The following is a 15,324-nucleotide window of genomic DNA, read 5'->3' on the forward strand; positions in this document are numbered from 1 at the left end:
ACCTTATCCCAGTCTGCGTCTGTGTTGGAATTGCTTCTTAATGTTTTTAAAGCTTTTTTTAAAAAAAGTTTTTAAAGTTGTTTTGTTCTAATATGTTTTTAAGAATGTTTTGTTGTAATATATTTTAAAGTTCTGTTTTTATGTTTTAGAGTGTTTTTAGTGCTTTTGTTTGCCACCCTGGGCTCCTACTGTGAGCAAGAGCGGGATATAAATAAAATAAATAATAATAAAATATATTAGGAAAGCATAATTTTGCAGAGATTTGTACATGGACTTGTACAACTTCAGATTAATACATTCTTATCTCAGAGTAATTATTCTAAAACAAAAGCCTGTGGACCAGTTCAAACATAACTGACATTCAGTCCAGACATTCAGACCATTGTTCAATTATCAAAAAGAGGTTTCAGGCTAATGCAACAGGGTTTTTTTTCTTTCAAGCTGTCAATATGGGCTATATAACATTACTGTAAGGTGGATTTGTAGCTGATAGATGGCACACTCATCAGCAGCTCTTTGTCATCCTGGAGAAAAGTGACAACTGGAGAGGTGAATAGTTCTGTCCAGGCCTAGTGTTGTTTGACATCTTTATAAATGATATTGAAAAAGGAGTAGAGATTCAGCAAATTTGCAGATGTAAAGTTTTCTATTTAGGTAAGAAGACCCAGATGCACTCTTAGGGGTTTAATATGCAACAAGCTAAACATGGAAAGGGTAATCTTTGGCAGTGCTGCTCAAAATTTGGAACAGCCTTCAAAGAAAGGTCCACCAGGACCCACGGTTGCTCATTTTCTAGAGGGCATAACAGACCATTTCATTCAACAGGCATTTCCTGGATGCTTCTTTTAAATTAAGATCCAACTGCTGTTAATTTTTGTTTTTAGATTGCTGTTTTAGATTATTCAGTATTTGTTATTTTTTTGTTCATTCATTGGTTCTTGGATTCTGTTAGTCACCGTAACTATGTTTATAGAAGGTGGAATAGTAATAGTTTTGGAAATTATTAGAAATGCCATGGCTCCATGGCAAAAGATATGCTTTGCATGTGCAAGGTCCAAGGTATAAAGCTGGCACCTTCCTATGTTTCCTTTAGAAATATGCTGTAACTCTCAGGAAGTCAAATTCTGAACTGTGCAGTTTATACTCAGAATATAGACACATAGATTTATGAAGAACAAATCCTGCCAAACTAATCTTATCTCATTTTTTGATCAGAAACCTCCCTTGTAGACTGTGGGAATGCTGTGGACATAATATATCTTGACTTCAGCAAAGCTTTTGACAAAGTGCCCCATGATACTCTGATTAGCAAGCTAGCTAAATGTGGGCTGGATGGAACAACCCTCAGGTTGATCCACAGTTGGCTCCAGAATCGTACTCAAAGAGTGCTTATCAATGGTTCCTTCTCAAACTGGGCTGAAGTAACAAGTGGGGTACCACAGGGTTTGGTCCTGGGCCCAGTGCTCTTCAATGTTTATATTAACAACTTGGATGAGGAGGTACAGAGCATGCTTATCAAATTTGCAGATGATACAAAATTGGGGGGGCATAGCTAATACCATGAAAGACAGAAACAAAATTCAAGGGACCTTGATAGGCTGGAGCATTGGGCTGAAAACAACAGAATGGAATTCAATAGGGATAAATGCAAAGTTCTATACTTAGGAAAAAGAAATTGAATGTACAGTTATAAGATGGGGATACTTGGCTCAGCAATACGACATGTGAGAAGGATCTTGGAATTGTCATTGATCACAAGCTGAATATGAGCCAACAGTGTGATGTGGCTGCAAAAAAGGCAAATGCTATTTTAGGCTGCATTAACAGAAGTATAGTTTCCAAATCGCGTGAAGTATTCTATTAGGCCTCATCTTGAATACTGCATCCAGTTCTGGTCTCCGCACTTCAAGAAGGATACAGACAAACTGGAACAGGTTCAGAGGAGGGCAACAAGGATGATCAGGGGACTGGAAACAAAGCCCTATGAGGAGAGACTGAAAGAACTGGGCATGTTTAGCCTGGAGAAGAGAAGACTGAGGGGAGATATGATAGCACTCTTCAAGGACATGAAAGGTTGTCACATAGAGGAAAGCTGGAATCTCTTCTCGATAGTCCCAGAGTGCAGGACATGGAATAATGGGCTCAAGTTGCAGGAAGCCAGATTTCGACTGGACATCAGGAAAAACTTCCTAACTGTTAGAGCCATACAACAATGGAACCAATTACCTAGAGAGGTAGTGGGCTCTCCGACACTGGAGGCATTCAAGAGGCAGCTGGACAGCCATCTGTCAGTAATGCTTTGATTTGGATTCCTGCATTGAGCAGGGGGTTGGACTTGATGGCCTTATAGGCCCCTTCCAACTCTACTATCCTATGATTCTATGAACCCTCATAGAAGCACATTATTAAGGAGAAACCCACCTTAGTATACACTTAGTATACTTGTCTTCAAGTTCCTTTAATCCTATAAGATCTTCCAACTTTACATTTTACACTTATACCTATAGATACAGTGGTACATGTGATGTAGACTGGGGGCTCATCCAAACTCACCTGGATAATCCACATTTTGCCTATTCGTGTTGTGCTTGGATAGTCCCCACTTCTGTTTTTTTTTCCGCTTTTTTGGCTGTTTTTTTACTTTTTAAAATTTCCAGAAAACCGCTGTTTTTTCGGCCACACATCAAACATTCTTTCCGGATTTTCCCAAAGTCCAACCTCTAACTCCACCCCTATGAGCCAATTGGTCCACAGAATATGACGTGTGCTCCCTGCCCCGAAGCACACGCAGGCGCTTGGACGCAAGAGCAGGAAATTTGAATTTAAGTTGCTGTAATGGAGGACGAGAGAGGGAGCTAGCTGAGGGTGAGTGAGCAATGTATCCGCTCACTCCTAAGCAATTTCCCCCTAAATGTGAAATTAACAAGCAGCAGATAGCAGCAGCAGCTGTGCAAAATGGACATAAAGGGATCGGATTATTATGCTTTGCAACTATTTTGTTTTGGATACAATGTATCTGCTCACCTTGAAACAATTTCCACTTAAGTGTGAAATTAACAAGCACTGGCAGCAGGCATTAGCGGCAGCTCTGCAGCTGTGCGGAGAGCAAAAAACACTCCTTTCATCCTTAAGAGGGGCAAAATAAAAGGGGGGAAGAAGGGGGGGAGAGAAAAGGGGGGAAAAACCTAACTGCTCTTAAAAGCCAGGTAGAGCGTGGAGTCCAGGGCCAGGTCTGTGCCGATCTCCTTCGCCCTGGAAGTTTGCGAGTGCTCTGAGCCAAGGGCAAGTGTGAAGCAGGCAGGGTGCCCCTTCCCTGCTAACCACCCCTACATTTAAGGCCACCAAGACCAGAGGCTGCAATGTGCCTTGCAGTTACTACTGCGGAACCAAGCAGATTCTTGCAAGTTGGGGATTTGGGGAAAGTTCCCAGGCAGCCTTGAGCTCAGGAGCCATCTCCATTTCACACATGAGCAGCAGTAGGGGCATGCATCGTTCGCTGGCCAGAGAAGGAGCTGGTGCAGGGAGCTTACTTCCCTCTCCTGTTTGTGGGCAGGGGGAATGGGACCTCAGTTTGCTTCTGCTTGTTTTGTCTCCCTCCCTTCCTCCCAAAAGTTAAGCAAGTAGCCCAGAGAGGAGAGAGTGACGTTCCAGGCAGAGGGAGGAGCACCCAAGAGACAGCATGAAGCAAAGCGCAAGGCATGAGGAGGCTTTCTTGTGGTAACTGCAGGGCAGTGCAGTGAACCGATCAGCTGTGAGGCGGCCGGGGGGGGCCCAGCCTTTTGTTGCGGCTACTGCCCCTGGCTTCCATCTGCCTGGGTAGCGCAGCGACCAGTGCTGAGGCTGATGACCACCTGGCCGGTGGTCCACCATGACCTGCCACCCCTTGCTAGCTTGCCCTCCCCCTGGCTGCTCGCTTGCCCTCGAGGAGGCACTCCAGGACCCAGCAACCAGCCTGAGTGGCAGAAAGAAGCACAGAGCCGGCAGGAGGGTGGGGTGGAAGGGATTTCTTCGCCTCCATCCTGTTACCAGGGCTTTGTTACACACACACATTGCCTCAGGTCGAGAAGCAGGAAAAGCTAAGGGGAGTTTACCCAGCCACTGTAGTACCTCCTTGTGTGCAAATGCGGAAATGCACATTTCTGCATCTGAGGAGTACAACGTAACAGTGGCTCTGATTGGTTCAGTTTCCTGGGCTTTTCCAAGCACATTCCTGCACATGCGCAAAAGTGGAAATACGTGATTGGCTGAAAATGAAGGAAGGGGAATGGGAAAACCCCAATGACCGCCCACAGAACGCCTCCTGCTCTAAAGTCCGTGGTATTGCGTCTGAGCCCCTAACGTTGCAGTGGATGATTCACGCTTTAAAAAAGATAATTGCATTTTCCGCGGTTGTGCCAAAGCGGATTTAACCATGCGAAAACGCGCTTTTGTGCAGGATGTCATCAGGACAACCGAAAAATAATGAGAACACAAAGCGGTCATGTCACACATTATACAGTCGTCTGGATGAGCCCTGGATCACTATTGAAAAAAGTATTTCTGCCCCCACACTGTCTCGACACAACAGGTGAGGGAGCAAATTATAAATCCAATTAACTGTGAATTAATTTCTGGTTGTAAGCATACCAGTTTTTGAGGATTAATATTTCCCTCCCCAACTTTGCAATTTTAAAGGTAGAGGACAGATGTGTGGGAGTGATATGCTACTGTATTCTTCCACTTACAGAATGCAATTAATTCCCAGGGATTTTAATGGCTGTTATTCTTGTAACTTGTATATACCACCGAATTTGCACCTGAAACTGAAGGATCACTTAGACCCAGGGTAACTTCACCAGAGCTTTGTGGCTGCTGAACTGCACAGCTGATGTAAAAGACAAGCAATTAATGACTTTTAATAAGTCCTCCCTATATCCTGTAGTTTGAAATGAGTTGTGCTAGCCAAAGTTGTTGTTCAAATGCTAAAGAGGTTGCTGACAGCTAAGTACTAATGATTATTTGCAGAACAATAATGCCAAAGGGGGGGAGTAGTTATAAACATGGTAAAGATACTTGGAATGTGCATTGGCTCTGTATGGGGGCCTAAAAATGAGGCAGATAGGAGTGGTTTGGGAGTCTTCACCCTCTGAGTCAGAGCACAATGTCAATAAATCCCTCCAAGTTGGATCAGGGCCCACACAAACCTTCCTGTCACTCTGTCATTTCTGTACTTTTCTCTAGATCCATGGACTTTGCAAGAAGTAAGGCTGTCAAAAATGTTGCCAGCGGAGCACTGAAGAGCTCTCAATTTTTTTGTTTTTGTTTTGTTAAATCACAGCAGTAGAGGATTATTTTTTAAAAGTTTGTTTTTAAAATCTTACATTGCAAAACAAAAAAAACCATTTAAAAGCAGCTGTTCAGAACTCCACAGGCAGCATTCTAAACAGCCCCACATTTTAAGGCCTGTAGGAAAGCACAGGGCTGTATTGGTTCAGACACAGAGTAACAGAGGCTTTGCTGTCGTCCCCCTATCTGACTAGCAGGGGCACCACACTTTGACTTAGGGGTGGAGGGGAGACCCCGAATCACCTTGATTTGCCTTGTTATTCGGCTCACACACAAAGGCAATAGACATGCTAATAAATGCTTCCCTGAGGGAGGGCTCAGTATTTTTGATGCTGAAAGGGATGGTGGTACATCCTATGATGAAAAAGCATATATGGACCTCTCTGATGTGAATAACTATTGCCCAGTGTAACATCCCTTTTTAGGCAAGGTATTTTAATGGGTTGTGGCAGCACAGCTCTGGTGGTTTTTAGATCAAACTGATTATCTGGATCCCTTCCAGGCTGACTTTCATCCAGATTGTGGCACAGAAAGTGGCTTGCTTGCCCTAGTGCCTAGTCCCCCAACCTGGTACCCTCCAGATGTTTGAACTATACCTCCTCCATCAGCCCAGACAACATGGCAAATGGTCAGAGATGATGGTAGTTGTAGTCCAAAACATCTGGAGGGCACTAGGTTGGGAAAGGCTGCTTTAGCTGGGAAATGGACAGTTCATCCCTGTTGGTTCTCCTGGATCTTTCAATAAACCATGGTATCCTTCTGGGCTTTCTTTAAAGGATGAGCATTAGAAGCACAACACTGAACTGGCTCTGCTCCTAAGGGCACCCAGAAGTTGCACCAATGAAGTTTCACAAGATTCCATTTTGTCTCCCATGCTGTTCAACATACACATCTGCTGGGTGAGGTCATCTGGAGATTTGATCATGGAGCCATCAGTATTCTGATGGCACCCTGCATTGTAATCTCTTATTTTCATCTTATCCTAGGGAGGCAATCAAAAGACTGAACTGCTGCTTCATGCTTGTGACAGTCTGGATGAGGTGGAACATGCTGAGAAAGGACTTCAGACAAAATAGAAGTACTGTTGGTGGGTGGATCGTCTGGGTTTACAGCCTGTTCTGGATCAGGTTGCACTCCATCTGAAAGATCAAGCTTGTAGTTTGGAGGTACTCCTTGACTCCTTAAATGTGTAGACAGCGTTAATGGTGAGGGGTGCCCTCTCCATCTTCAGCTGGTTCACCAACTATGACCCTTGGTGACAAAGTCTGATCATACCCTGGTCATTCATACCCTAGCGACCTCAAAATTAATTACTGCAATGTGCTTTATGTGGGACTTCCCTTGAAAGTGCAATCAGTGCAAAATAAGGCAGCTAGGGTGCTAATGGGTATTAGGCAATTTGAATCTATCAGAACAGTTTTGTGTGATCTGCACAGGCTAATGGTTTGTTTCTGGGTTAAATGCAAAGTGTTGTTGTTAACCTTTAAAGCCCTAAATGGCTTGGGACATGGGCACCTTAAGGACTAGCTTCTTCCATATGAGGCTCCTGCATGCTTTGATCATCATACAAGACCCTGCTCCAGATCCCTTGACACTAGGACCAGGGTTACAGCCTTCTCTGTAGCAGTGCCCACCCTGTGGAATGCTGTGCCAAGTAGGTTGCATCAGGCTCTCTGTCAAGAGGACACCAGAGCTGTGACTCCAGGAGCTTCCCATGACATTCCTCTCCTGGCTCACACAAATAAAAACACAGGTGACCTAAGGGACAGCTGGATGGCAGAAGCTGTAGAGAGTTAAACAGACACCCAGAGTGGCTACATAAAAGGCAAGATGTGGGAGTGTTGGGAAAGAGGTCCCAGGGAGTTTAAGAGTAGAAGGGAACAGGTGCTGGAAGAAGGAAAAGGACAAGACAGTGAACGCTGAAGAGGGCCATAACTCAGTGGGAGGCCATCTGCTTTGCATGCAGATGGCCCCAGGTTCAATCTCTGGCATCTCCAGGTCGGGTTGAGAGAGATTCTTGCCTGAAACCCTGGACAGCCTCTGCCTGTCAGCAGAGACAATATTGAGCTAGTTGGACCAATAGTCTTTCTTGGTATAAGGCAGTTTCCTATGTTCCTGAGGTAGAAGGAAAACTGGACCGGCTTCAATTAGAGCCAGAGGGGAAAGAGATTAATTCTGGAGGTAACCCCCAGTGGTGAGCCAGTTGGGAACATTGAAGAATAGCATGGGCAGGTGAAGACAGCCATTGTGCTATAAAAAATTAGACACAGGTATAAGTAGGAAAGCCCTGCACTGTGGAATTAAAAACAGAAAAGGGGTCCTGTGATGAAAAAGGGATTTCCAAGCCCTAGCAATAAGGGTCCCAACAGGCAGTCTTTGAGGCGAAGAGCCTACCTGATGTTCTGAGAATTCTAGGGACCTAAAGAAGGAGATATCTGACACCCTCCCACTGTACTTTTTTTATACAACTGGTAAAGACATGGCTGTTTTAGAAGATCTTTGGCTGAATATTTCCTCTTTTTGGTACTGTGGTTATTTTAATTCTGAAGTTTACTTTTCACTTTATAATTGTGGATTTGCTTTTTTATGCTAATTTGTTATTTGGTTCAATTGTGGGATTGCTTTATATTTTATCCTTTGTTTCATTTTTATTGTTAGTCACCTTGAATTTCTTCTGAAAAAAAGATAGGACATAGTTTATTATTAGTATTACTATCATTATTATTATATACTTAAAATACTCTGGATTGGCACTAACATCTTATTGAAAACAAGATCCCTTACTTGCTTAATTGTGGCCTCCAAATGAAATGTTAAACTCATATGCACAAAAAGGTATTAGCAACTTCCAGAAGATGCTCAGGCCCAGACTTCAGCAAACCTCATGGGAAAATAACTCTATAAACTGTGGAGCAGCTTCTGTATGCACCCTTGCAGTTAGAACTTGGTGCATGGATAGTACTGTTAAGAGGATGCTCTACAACATTTTAAAGCATTGGATCTTGAAGGGCATGATGAGAATAAGAGGAGAGATAGCCTTAAGGTAACATAGGGGCCAATGTACCCAGGGTTGATAAAAATCAATGTTTTTTTTAAAAAAAATCAAAAACCTCAAAAAAATTATTTAAATCCGATTTTTAAAATTTAAATCGTATTTCAAAATTTTCTTAAAACAGTTAATAAAAAAAGAGCCTAGGTCAAAGATATCATCATGAATACTAATTATACAACTTCTAATTATATTCTATGAAAATGTTAGTAGCAATTTATGGACATGGGAGATAACTTGATCAGTTCTATTCTGAAGGTGTGTACATGAAGTACGCTTGCTCTCACTCTCTCCTAAGACCTTGCCTCTCTTTAAGTACAAAGATAGAGAAGGTCAATGAATAGAGAATTTGCGAAGATGGAGTACATCTGAACAAGGAGGAGACTGCTGAAGTAGTAATCCAGCTCTTAACAGCAGTAGCCTCTTCTGCAGGTATAGAGAGAGTTTTTTCTTTCTTTGGACTTATTCATTCTAAATCGAGAAATAAGATGGGAACTGAAAAAGCAAGAAAGGTTGTATTTCTTTTTCATACAATGAACAAGGAAGACAAAGGTAAAGAAGAAGACTGAGTTAACTGTACCACTCAATATTTTAAGTTTCTCATGTTGACTTGGTTGAAATTGCCTAAATTTTATTTTTTTAAAGAACTTTACATTTATCTAAAAACTGAAATAGTTAACCATTCAAATATCCATGTGCGAGTTTTGTTAATGTTGTTTGTTGAAGAATAAAACTAACCAGAATAAACAGTACAATTTAAAAGCCTGTTTGGTGGTGGTGATTCTGGCACATCATGACAAAAATATCATGATTAATTAAACAATTGGAGCTGGTTCACAACTGTTCAAAAGTTCATTCTGATTGAGTACTAAAATGACCAAATTATCATCCCATTTCTTGATGAAAATTAATCTGAAAACAATTCAGAATAATTGCTTAGTATATACCTACCTTCTAATGAAACCTACATCTCTCAATATGTATTAAGGTTATATTAAGCAACAATGTACTTATACTAAAAATGATGATTAAATAGAATCTTCCTCAACTAGTGATTTAAACTGTGATTGAAATCATTAAAATTGAGTCCTTTGGAGTAGTGAATTAAGCCATGATTGAAATCAATTTGATATATATCAGATCAACACTGAACCTACCTAAGACTGATAGTAGTATGTACTATCTAGTATCATACCTAGTAGTATGGTCAAACCTGTTCAAATAGTTTATGCCACATTTTGTTTGTTGCAGCTTCTGAAATTGGCAAAAGTGCATAAGATAAGTATGACTTGAATCTTATCAGGAATCCTGAAAGGACAAAGGCATTTTCAAGAGTCAGACAAACTAAACCAGTATGCCTGATGCCCACACAGAACATGGGGACTGTGACAAATTCTCTGCTGGTTACTACTACAAATAGCAAACCAGAGACTCACAGAATAAGCACAAGTACTTCAAAGAAGTGACTACTGTGCCTGCCTACTCAGGCTTATTTCCTCCACTTCCGATTTAATGCTATATTATGGAACTCGTTGGGGAGGAAACTGATGTACAGCCCTAAACACTGACTAGCAAGATGTATTGTGTTCATGACAAAAATACTGGGGAGGATGGAATACTGCATTGACCTTTGAAAATGTATTTTAAAAGGGAACCGCTACCTCCTTTGTCCCAAAGTTAATTGTGTGAACTATAATAATCTAGATCAAGTCTTTTCTCAGAGCTGGAGGGAACAGATACAGAAGAAACACATAGGTGAAGAAGACAGATAGATATCAGTCATGGTGACAATGAGAGGAGGAAGGGGATGTCAGTATATATGTTGAGGAAGAGTGATAAGAAAAATGTACAAAAAGCAAGGATCAGCATCAGAGGATATTGAAGAAATGATGGACCTGGAGTAGAGGAGTTAGAGATTTTAGAAGAAGCTGGAGTATATGGGAAGAAACCACATGAGGAAGTATAGCAGAAGAAATTCAAGAACAGGGTTCTCATGATGTTAAAGTTATGCCTCACTAGCTCTTCTGACATCTTCTCCCTATATCAGGAGTAGCCAGTATGATGCCATCTGAATGCTGTAGGACTACAACTCCCATCAATCCTGACCATTGGCCGTGCCAACTAGGGCTGATGGGAGTTGGAGATAACAACAGCTGAAGGGCACCATGTTGGCTATCCCTGCACTACAGCATACAGCCCCTATTGACTTAAAGCACCGTGAGAACCCTTTCTCATTAATACCTCTTAATATCTTGCCTTAGTTCCCTGTCCTTTCCCTCAAGCCTTCTTCTCCTTCATCTCTCCTCCCTTCATGTTCCTGTTTCTCTGAAGTTCACTGCATACCAGACCAAGTTCAAGGTTCTAGTTTTGGTGTACAAAGCCCTATACAACTTGGGACCAGGATACCTGAAAGACCGTCTTACCCCTTATATGCCCAGTCGATCACTGCACTCTCCAGGTGAGGGCCTCCTGCAGATACCATCTTATCAGGAGGTTCGTTCTGCACAATATAGGAAACGGACCTTTCATGTGGCAGCACCTACCCTGTAGAATTCCCTCCCTTTGAAAATTAGGCAGGCGCCATCTCTGCTATCTTTTCGGCGCCTTTTGAAGACTTTCCTCTTTCAACAAGCCTTTTAAGTTGAGACCTATCCCAGTCTGCATCTGTGTCAGAATTGTTTAATATGTTTTTAATAATGTTTTTAACCCTTTTTTAAGGTTGTTTTTTAAAATGTTTTTAATGCTGTTTTGTTTTAATGTATTTTAAGACCTGTTTTTATGATGTTTTAAAGTGTTTTAGTGCTTTGTTTGCCGCCCTGGGCTCCTGCTGGGAGGAAGGGCGGGATACAAATTAATTAATTAATTAAATAAATAAATACTTTGAACCCTTCTTTCAGCCACCTCCTTGCACCTTAGCCTTTGTTTCCTGGGACTTCTTCCAAGTCCTCAGCTACTCCTAGGGTTTGTAGGTTTTAATCCCAGCCACACACAAAAAAAATAACCTTTCCATTCCCATCAGCTGGACCACTGAGAAGTTCCTTGAGAAGCTCAAATGTTTATGAATGTTCTAAGCCAACATGAAATATCAATCAATTAGAGCTAGGGGCATCATTGCCACTGTAGTAAAAAAAGATTAAACCAAGGCCATATCTCAGAACAACAGGAGCCTTGCAAACGCTTGAGCTAGCGCTACACCCACCCACATATGCAACTGTGTATGTCCTGTTCTGCTGATTGTATACATTCCTTCCTGCCTGGTTAAGGTAAGCCTCTCTGTAAGCTCTCTGTAAGCCTTTGTGATCTGCAAAAGCATATAAAAAGGGGAAGCAGGAAAGGGGCGGCGGCTCATGCTTCACCCATTGCTGTGTAACGTACATATTTGCCCTATTGCAGTAGTTTTTGAATAAACGCCTTGAACTCGCAGCTACTTGTGGTCCTTTCTCTACCCGAGAGAACCCTGTACGTTTTTACTACAGCCACAAATACAATTGAACATGGATGGTTATACAGAAGTCTAGCCAAGTTCAAAGGGCCTTAGTCACAAATAAGTATGTATTGCATTTAGGCCTTTGTGTCCTGAGTTTTGCTGTGCTTACCCAGGAAGGGACACACGCTAGAGTTAGACTAACTTGGTGCCCCTGGCTTCATTGACTCTAATCTGCCAGAAGTTCCAGTAAAAATAGCAGGGAGAGGACACTGACAGACTCACCAACCATTTTTTCCCTTGGTAAACAGATTGCATCTCAGACCATGCTCTGTCTGTTGAACCTCCTGTGACTGCCTATAGTGTACATTTGTTTCTGCTTGCCCTTTATCCTCTATGAACTTTTCCCTTGATCATTCTGCTTGATCTGATGTCCTTTGCAGCCTTGTCAATTTGCTTACCTCTTCCCCATCTTTACTAGTTATACTGAACCTGTCTCTGCCATGCTTCTTAGACCTAATCATGTTAAGATATACCTCCCCATCCTGCTCTGGCATATGTTGCTCCTGTCCCAGCTGCCCTTGTCACTATGGCAGAATATGTGTGAGTCAACTGGAATTGCTAAGGGCCAGATCGCACATTACACATGGAGGCAAACCCAGATTTGCCACTGAGTGTAGCCTCAACAAGGAACTGCAGCTAATCACAGCTCCTTCATGAGTGTACCTGCCTGAATCATATATTTGCCACATTCCACACTTTACATTTTTAGATGTACCCTTAAAACATCCTGTGTATGCACCTAAAAATGCAATTTGTGTAATAATAATAGTAAGAGAAAGAATGCTTACAATGTTTATAGCTTAGGTATTCATGACATTTCATGTGCATTATCTTATTGCTATGCTTACTAACACAGCAATCAACACACACACCCCAATCTGCTGGGCTGGAGGGGGTTTAGATGAGGCTGCTGTGGGGCTTCCACCTGTACCTAAACCACAGGCAAAAGTACTGCAGGCAGGCAGAAGCTCTGGATGCAGTGGTGTCCCCCACAGTCTGTTAAGCCCCACTGCTGCCTGTCAGGAGTTTGGATTGTGCCCCAAGCTTCTTAAAGCAAGTCAGCATTATCCCCCATATTGCAGCTGGGAGCGGGGGCAGAGGTTGAGAGAGAGTGGCTTGCCTATGCCTCCTGATGAGTTTATGGCAGGACCAAGATTTAACCAGGGGCTTCCTGAGTCATAACTCAGCCTCTTAGCCACTACACTACACCAGCTCTGATAATGTGTTAGCATTTATACTAATATATTAAGGTTTTGTTATGGCTAGCTATCTGTTCAAAATGATATGGAGGGTAAAAAATGAGGCTAATTATAATTTCACATTGTTTCCTAACTGCTTAAGAAGAACAAGAGAGGTGTCATGGCCCCGTCAGAGGACTCCTCAGATGAGGACAACTCGGGAGTAACAGCAGCAGACCCAGGAGCAGCAGACTCAGAAGGAGACACGGAGGAGCCTCCTGAGAACCCAGCTCCTTCTCCCCCTCAGCTGCAGAGCACCCCAGATACAGCAGAGTCCCTGCAGCCAGACACAGACAGTGAACAGGATACTCCCCCCTCACCTGCAGAACGTAGACAGCAGAAGGTCAGGCAGAAGAGAGGCAGGCCTGTCTCCTTCAGGCCCAAACGCTGAGGACTCACACCTGCTGTCAACCTTGCTCTTTATAAGGCACACCTTGGCTGCAGCTTGTTGCTGACTGCAACGTCAGGCGTGGCTTGTGTGTTCCTAGTTTCCTGGCACCCTCTTTCGGACTGACCCCTTGGCACTTGATCCCGGACCTCTACTGACCTCACTTCTGGACTCCTGACTCGGCAAGTACGCTTCAGACAAGCCTGGCCCTTATCAGCTCCTCTCCTCCTAGACCTGGCAGATTTATGACCAGACTGCCGGCTAAGGACTTTGCTTCCCTGCCAACCACCCAGGAATTTCCAGCCCCCCACCGGCACTGCTGACGCAGTGTAGAGCTGACAGTAGCACAGTACTGGCTCTCCCACATTTAATTAACAATTTAGTGACAATTTTCTTCTTTCCAATATGTATTTTATGGAATGTATAATGTTCCTTCTTCTCCATCTTGGCTTATATTATATACATCCTGGTTAAAGTGAAGAGAGTTTTTCTCTTTTATTCTTACTTAAAACAGATTTGACACAATGAATTTCAAAGTATGTAGCAATTTTAAAATGATTTGTATTAACAGGTAACCAGAGCTACCATTGAAAAGCACTAATGAAAATAGTTGCATGGCAACATACTTGAAGAACAGTCTAATTTCTAAGGAGTAGGCAAAGGGAACTGAAAGAGATGGCATGTAGCTATGCATGCTACATTTAAGCATGCTGAACTGTGCACAACTGCAGCTAATGTCAGATTTTAAAAACTCCATTTTGAAACATATTTTTGTTAACTAGTGAGGCACAAATGAAAATTTGGCCGTAGAAGGAAATGGTGAAAGAATCAGTTTGGTTGTATCAGTTTATGCACTCATATTCATTTTCAATTCCTTTCAACTTTGCTATTGATAATGGACTAGGCTGTGCCCATCAGCAGCTTTCCCCATGGCTTATTTTGCATGGTGGTGCTAACCTTGGAGCCAAGAGGTACCTCAAGGAATAGGTACCAACTTAGGGGTTTTGCACTAAAGGAACTCTTCTGGACTATGGCATTTGCACTGATCCTACTTATTTCTGGTTCTTACTGTTGGGACAACCTGGGAATATATTTGGAGCAGCCTACGGGTAGTTCTCTTTCAGGCACCCAGCACTCAAAAAGCCCTTTGGCAGAAAGACTCCTTTTAAAAGCATTATGTCCTCCTTATTGCTTGCATTATGATTATTGTGATAGCCTGGTGTGGTTGTGTGTTGTGGGAAGAAGTGCTTGAAGATGTGTGTGGAAAGGAGACAGGATGAGGCCCATGGATATCAGTTATCCCAGTGATCAGGGGGAGGCGTGGCCAGGGGGGAGGTGGGTGGTTTATAGATTTTTGCATCCTGTCCTCTGCTCTGATCCCCCTTGCATCCTTGATATCACTGGAGATTCATCCACTGTGACCAATATTTATTTATTTATTTTATTAAATTTATATCCCGCCCTTCCTCCCAGAAGGAGCCCAGGACAACAAGAAGGAGGCTGGTGATGTCATTGAATGCCAGGTCTATTCATAATAAGACTGTGTTGATCCATGATCTTATTATGGATGAACAGGCTGATCTGGCATGCGTAACTGAGACGTGAATGGGGGAGCAGGGCAGGCCTGACGTGACACAGCTTTGCCTGCTCGGGTATTTGGTGCAACACCAACCCAGACTAGAGGGTCGGATGGGGGGAGGTATTGCCATAGTTCAGAGACGCTAATTCTCTCTCATTAGGAAACCTCTCCACTTAACTGGTCTAGAGGGCCTGCATTTGACATGGAGCCATGGAGACAGTCTGAGTACACTGTTGATTTATCACCCACCCTGCTACC

At 42.8% G+C, this 15,324-nt stretch overlaps 1 protein-coding gene and 1 long non-coding RNA gene across 5 annotated transcripts in view; one reads left to right on the top strand and one right to left on the bottom strand.

Moving 5' to 3' along the window:
* The window catches only part of CNIH3 (cornichon family AMPA receptor auxiliary protein 3), a 114,512-nt gene that overhangs the window by 89,856 nt on the left and 9,332 nt on the right, over positions 1 to 15,324 (bottom strand). Inside the window, exon 1 of one of the 4 annotated variants that reach the window (XM_061626430.1) lies at positions 2,554 to 2,668. The exons of the other annotated variants lie outside the window; for them this stretch is intronic. Coding sequence (XP_061482414.1) covers positions 2,554 to 2,568 — 15 coding nt within the window. The 5' untranslated portion in view covers positions 2,569 to 2,668. Of the gene's footprint in view, positions 1 to 2,553; positions 2,669 to 15,324 lie in introns of those variants that run through there. 4 annotated transcript variants of the gene reach the window in all.
* Positions 4,250 to 13,914, top strand: LOC133383762 (uncharacterized). The gene is made up of 3 exons (XR_009762406.1): positions 4,250 to 4,567; positions 6,312 to 6,491; positions 13,203 to 13,914. It is a non-coding gene; the product is annotated as an uncharacterized LOC133383762 (long non-coding RNA).

The sequence above is a fragment of the Rhineura floridana genome, chromosome 4 (assembly GCF_030035675.1).
Source record: "Rhineura floridana isolate rRhiFlo1 chromosome 4, rRhiFlo1.hap2, whole genome shotgun sequence".
In the NCBI taxonomy this organism is placed as follows: domain Eukaryota; kingdom Metazoa; phylum Chordata; class Lepidosauria; order Squamata; family Rhineuridae; genus Rhineura; species Rhineura floridana.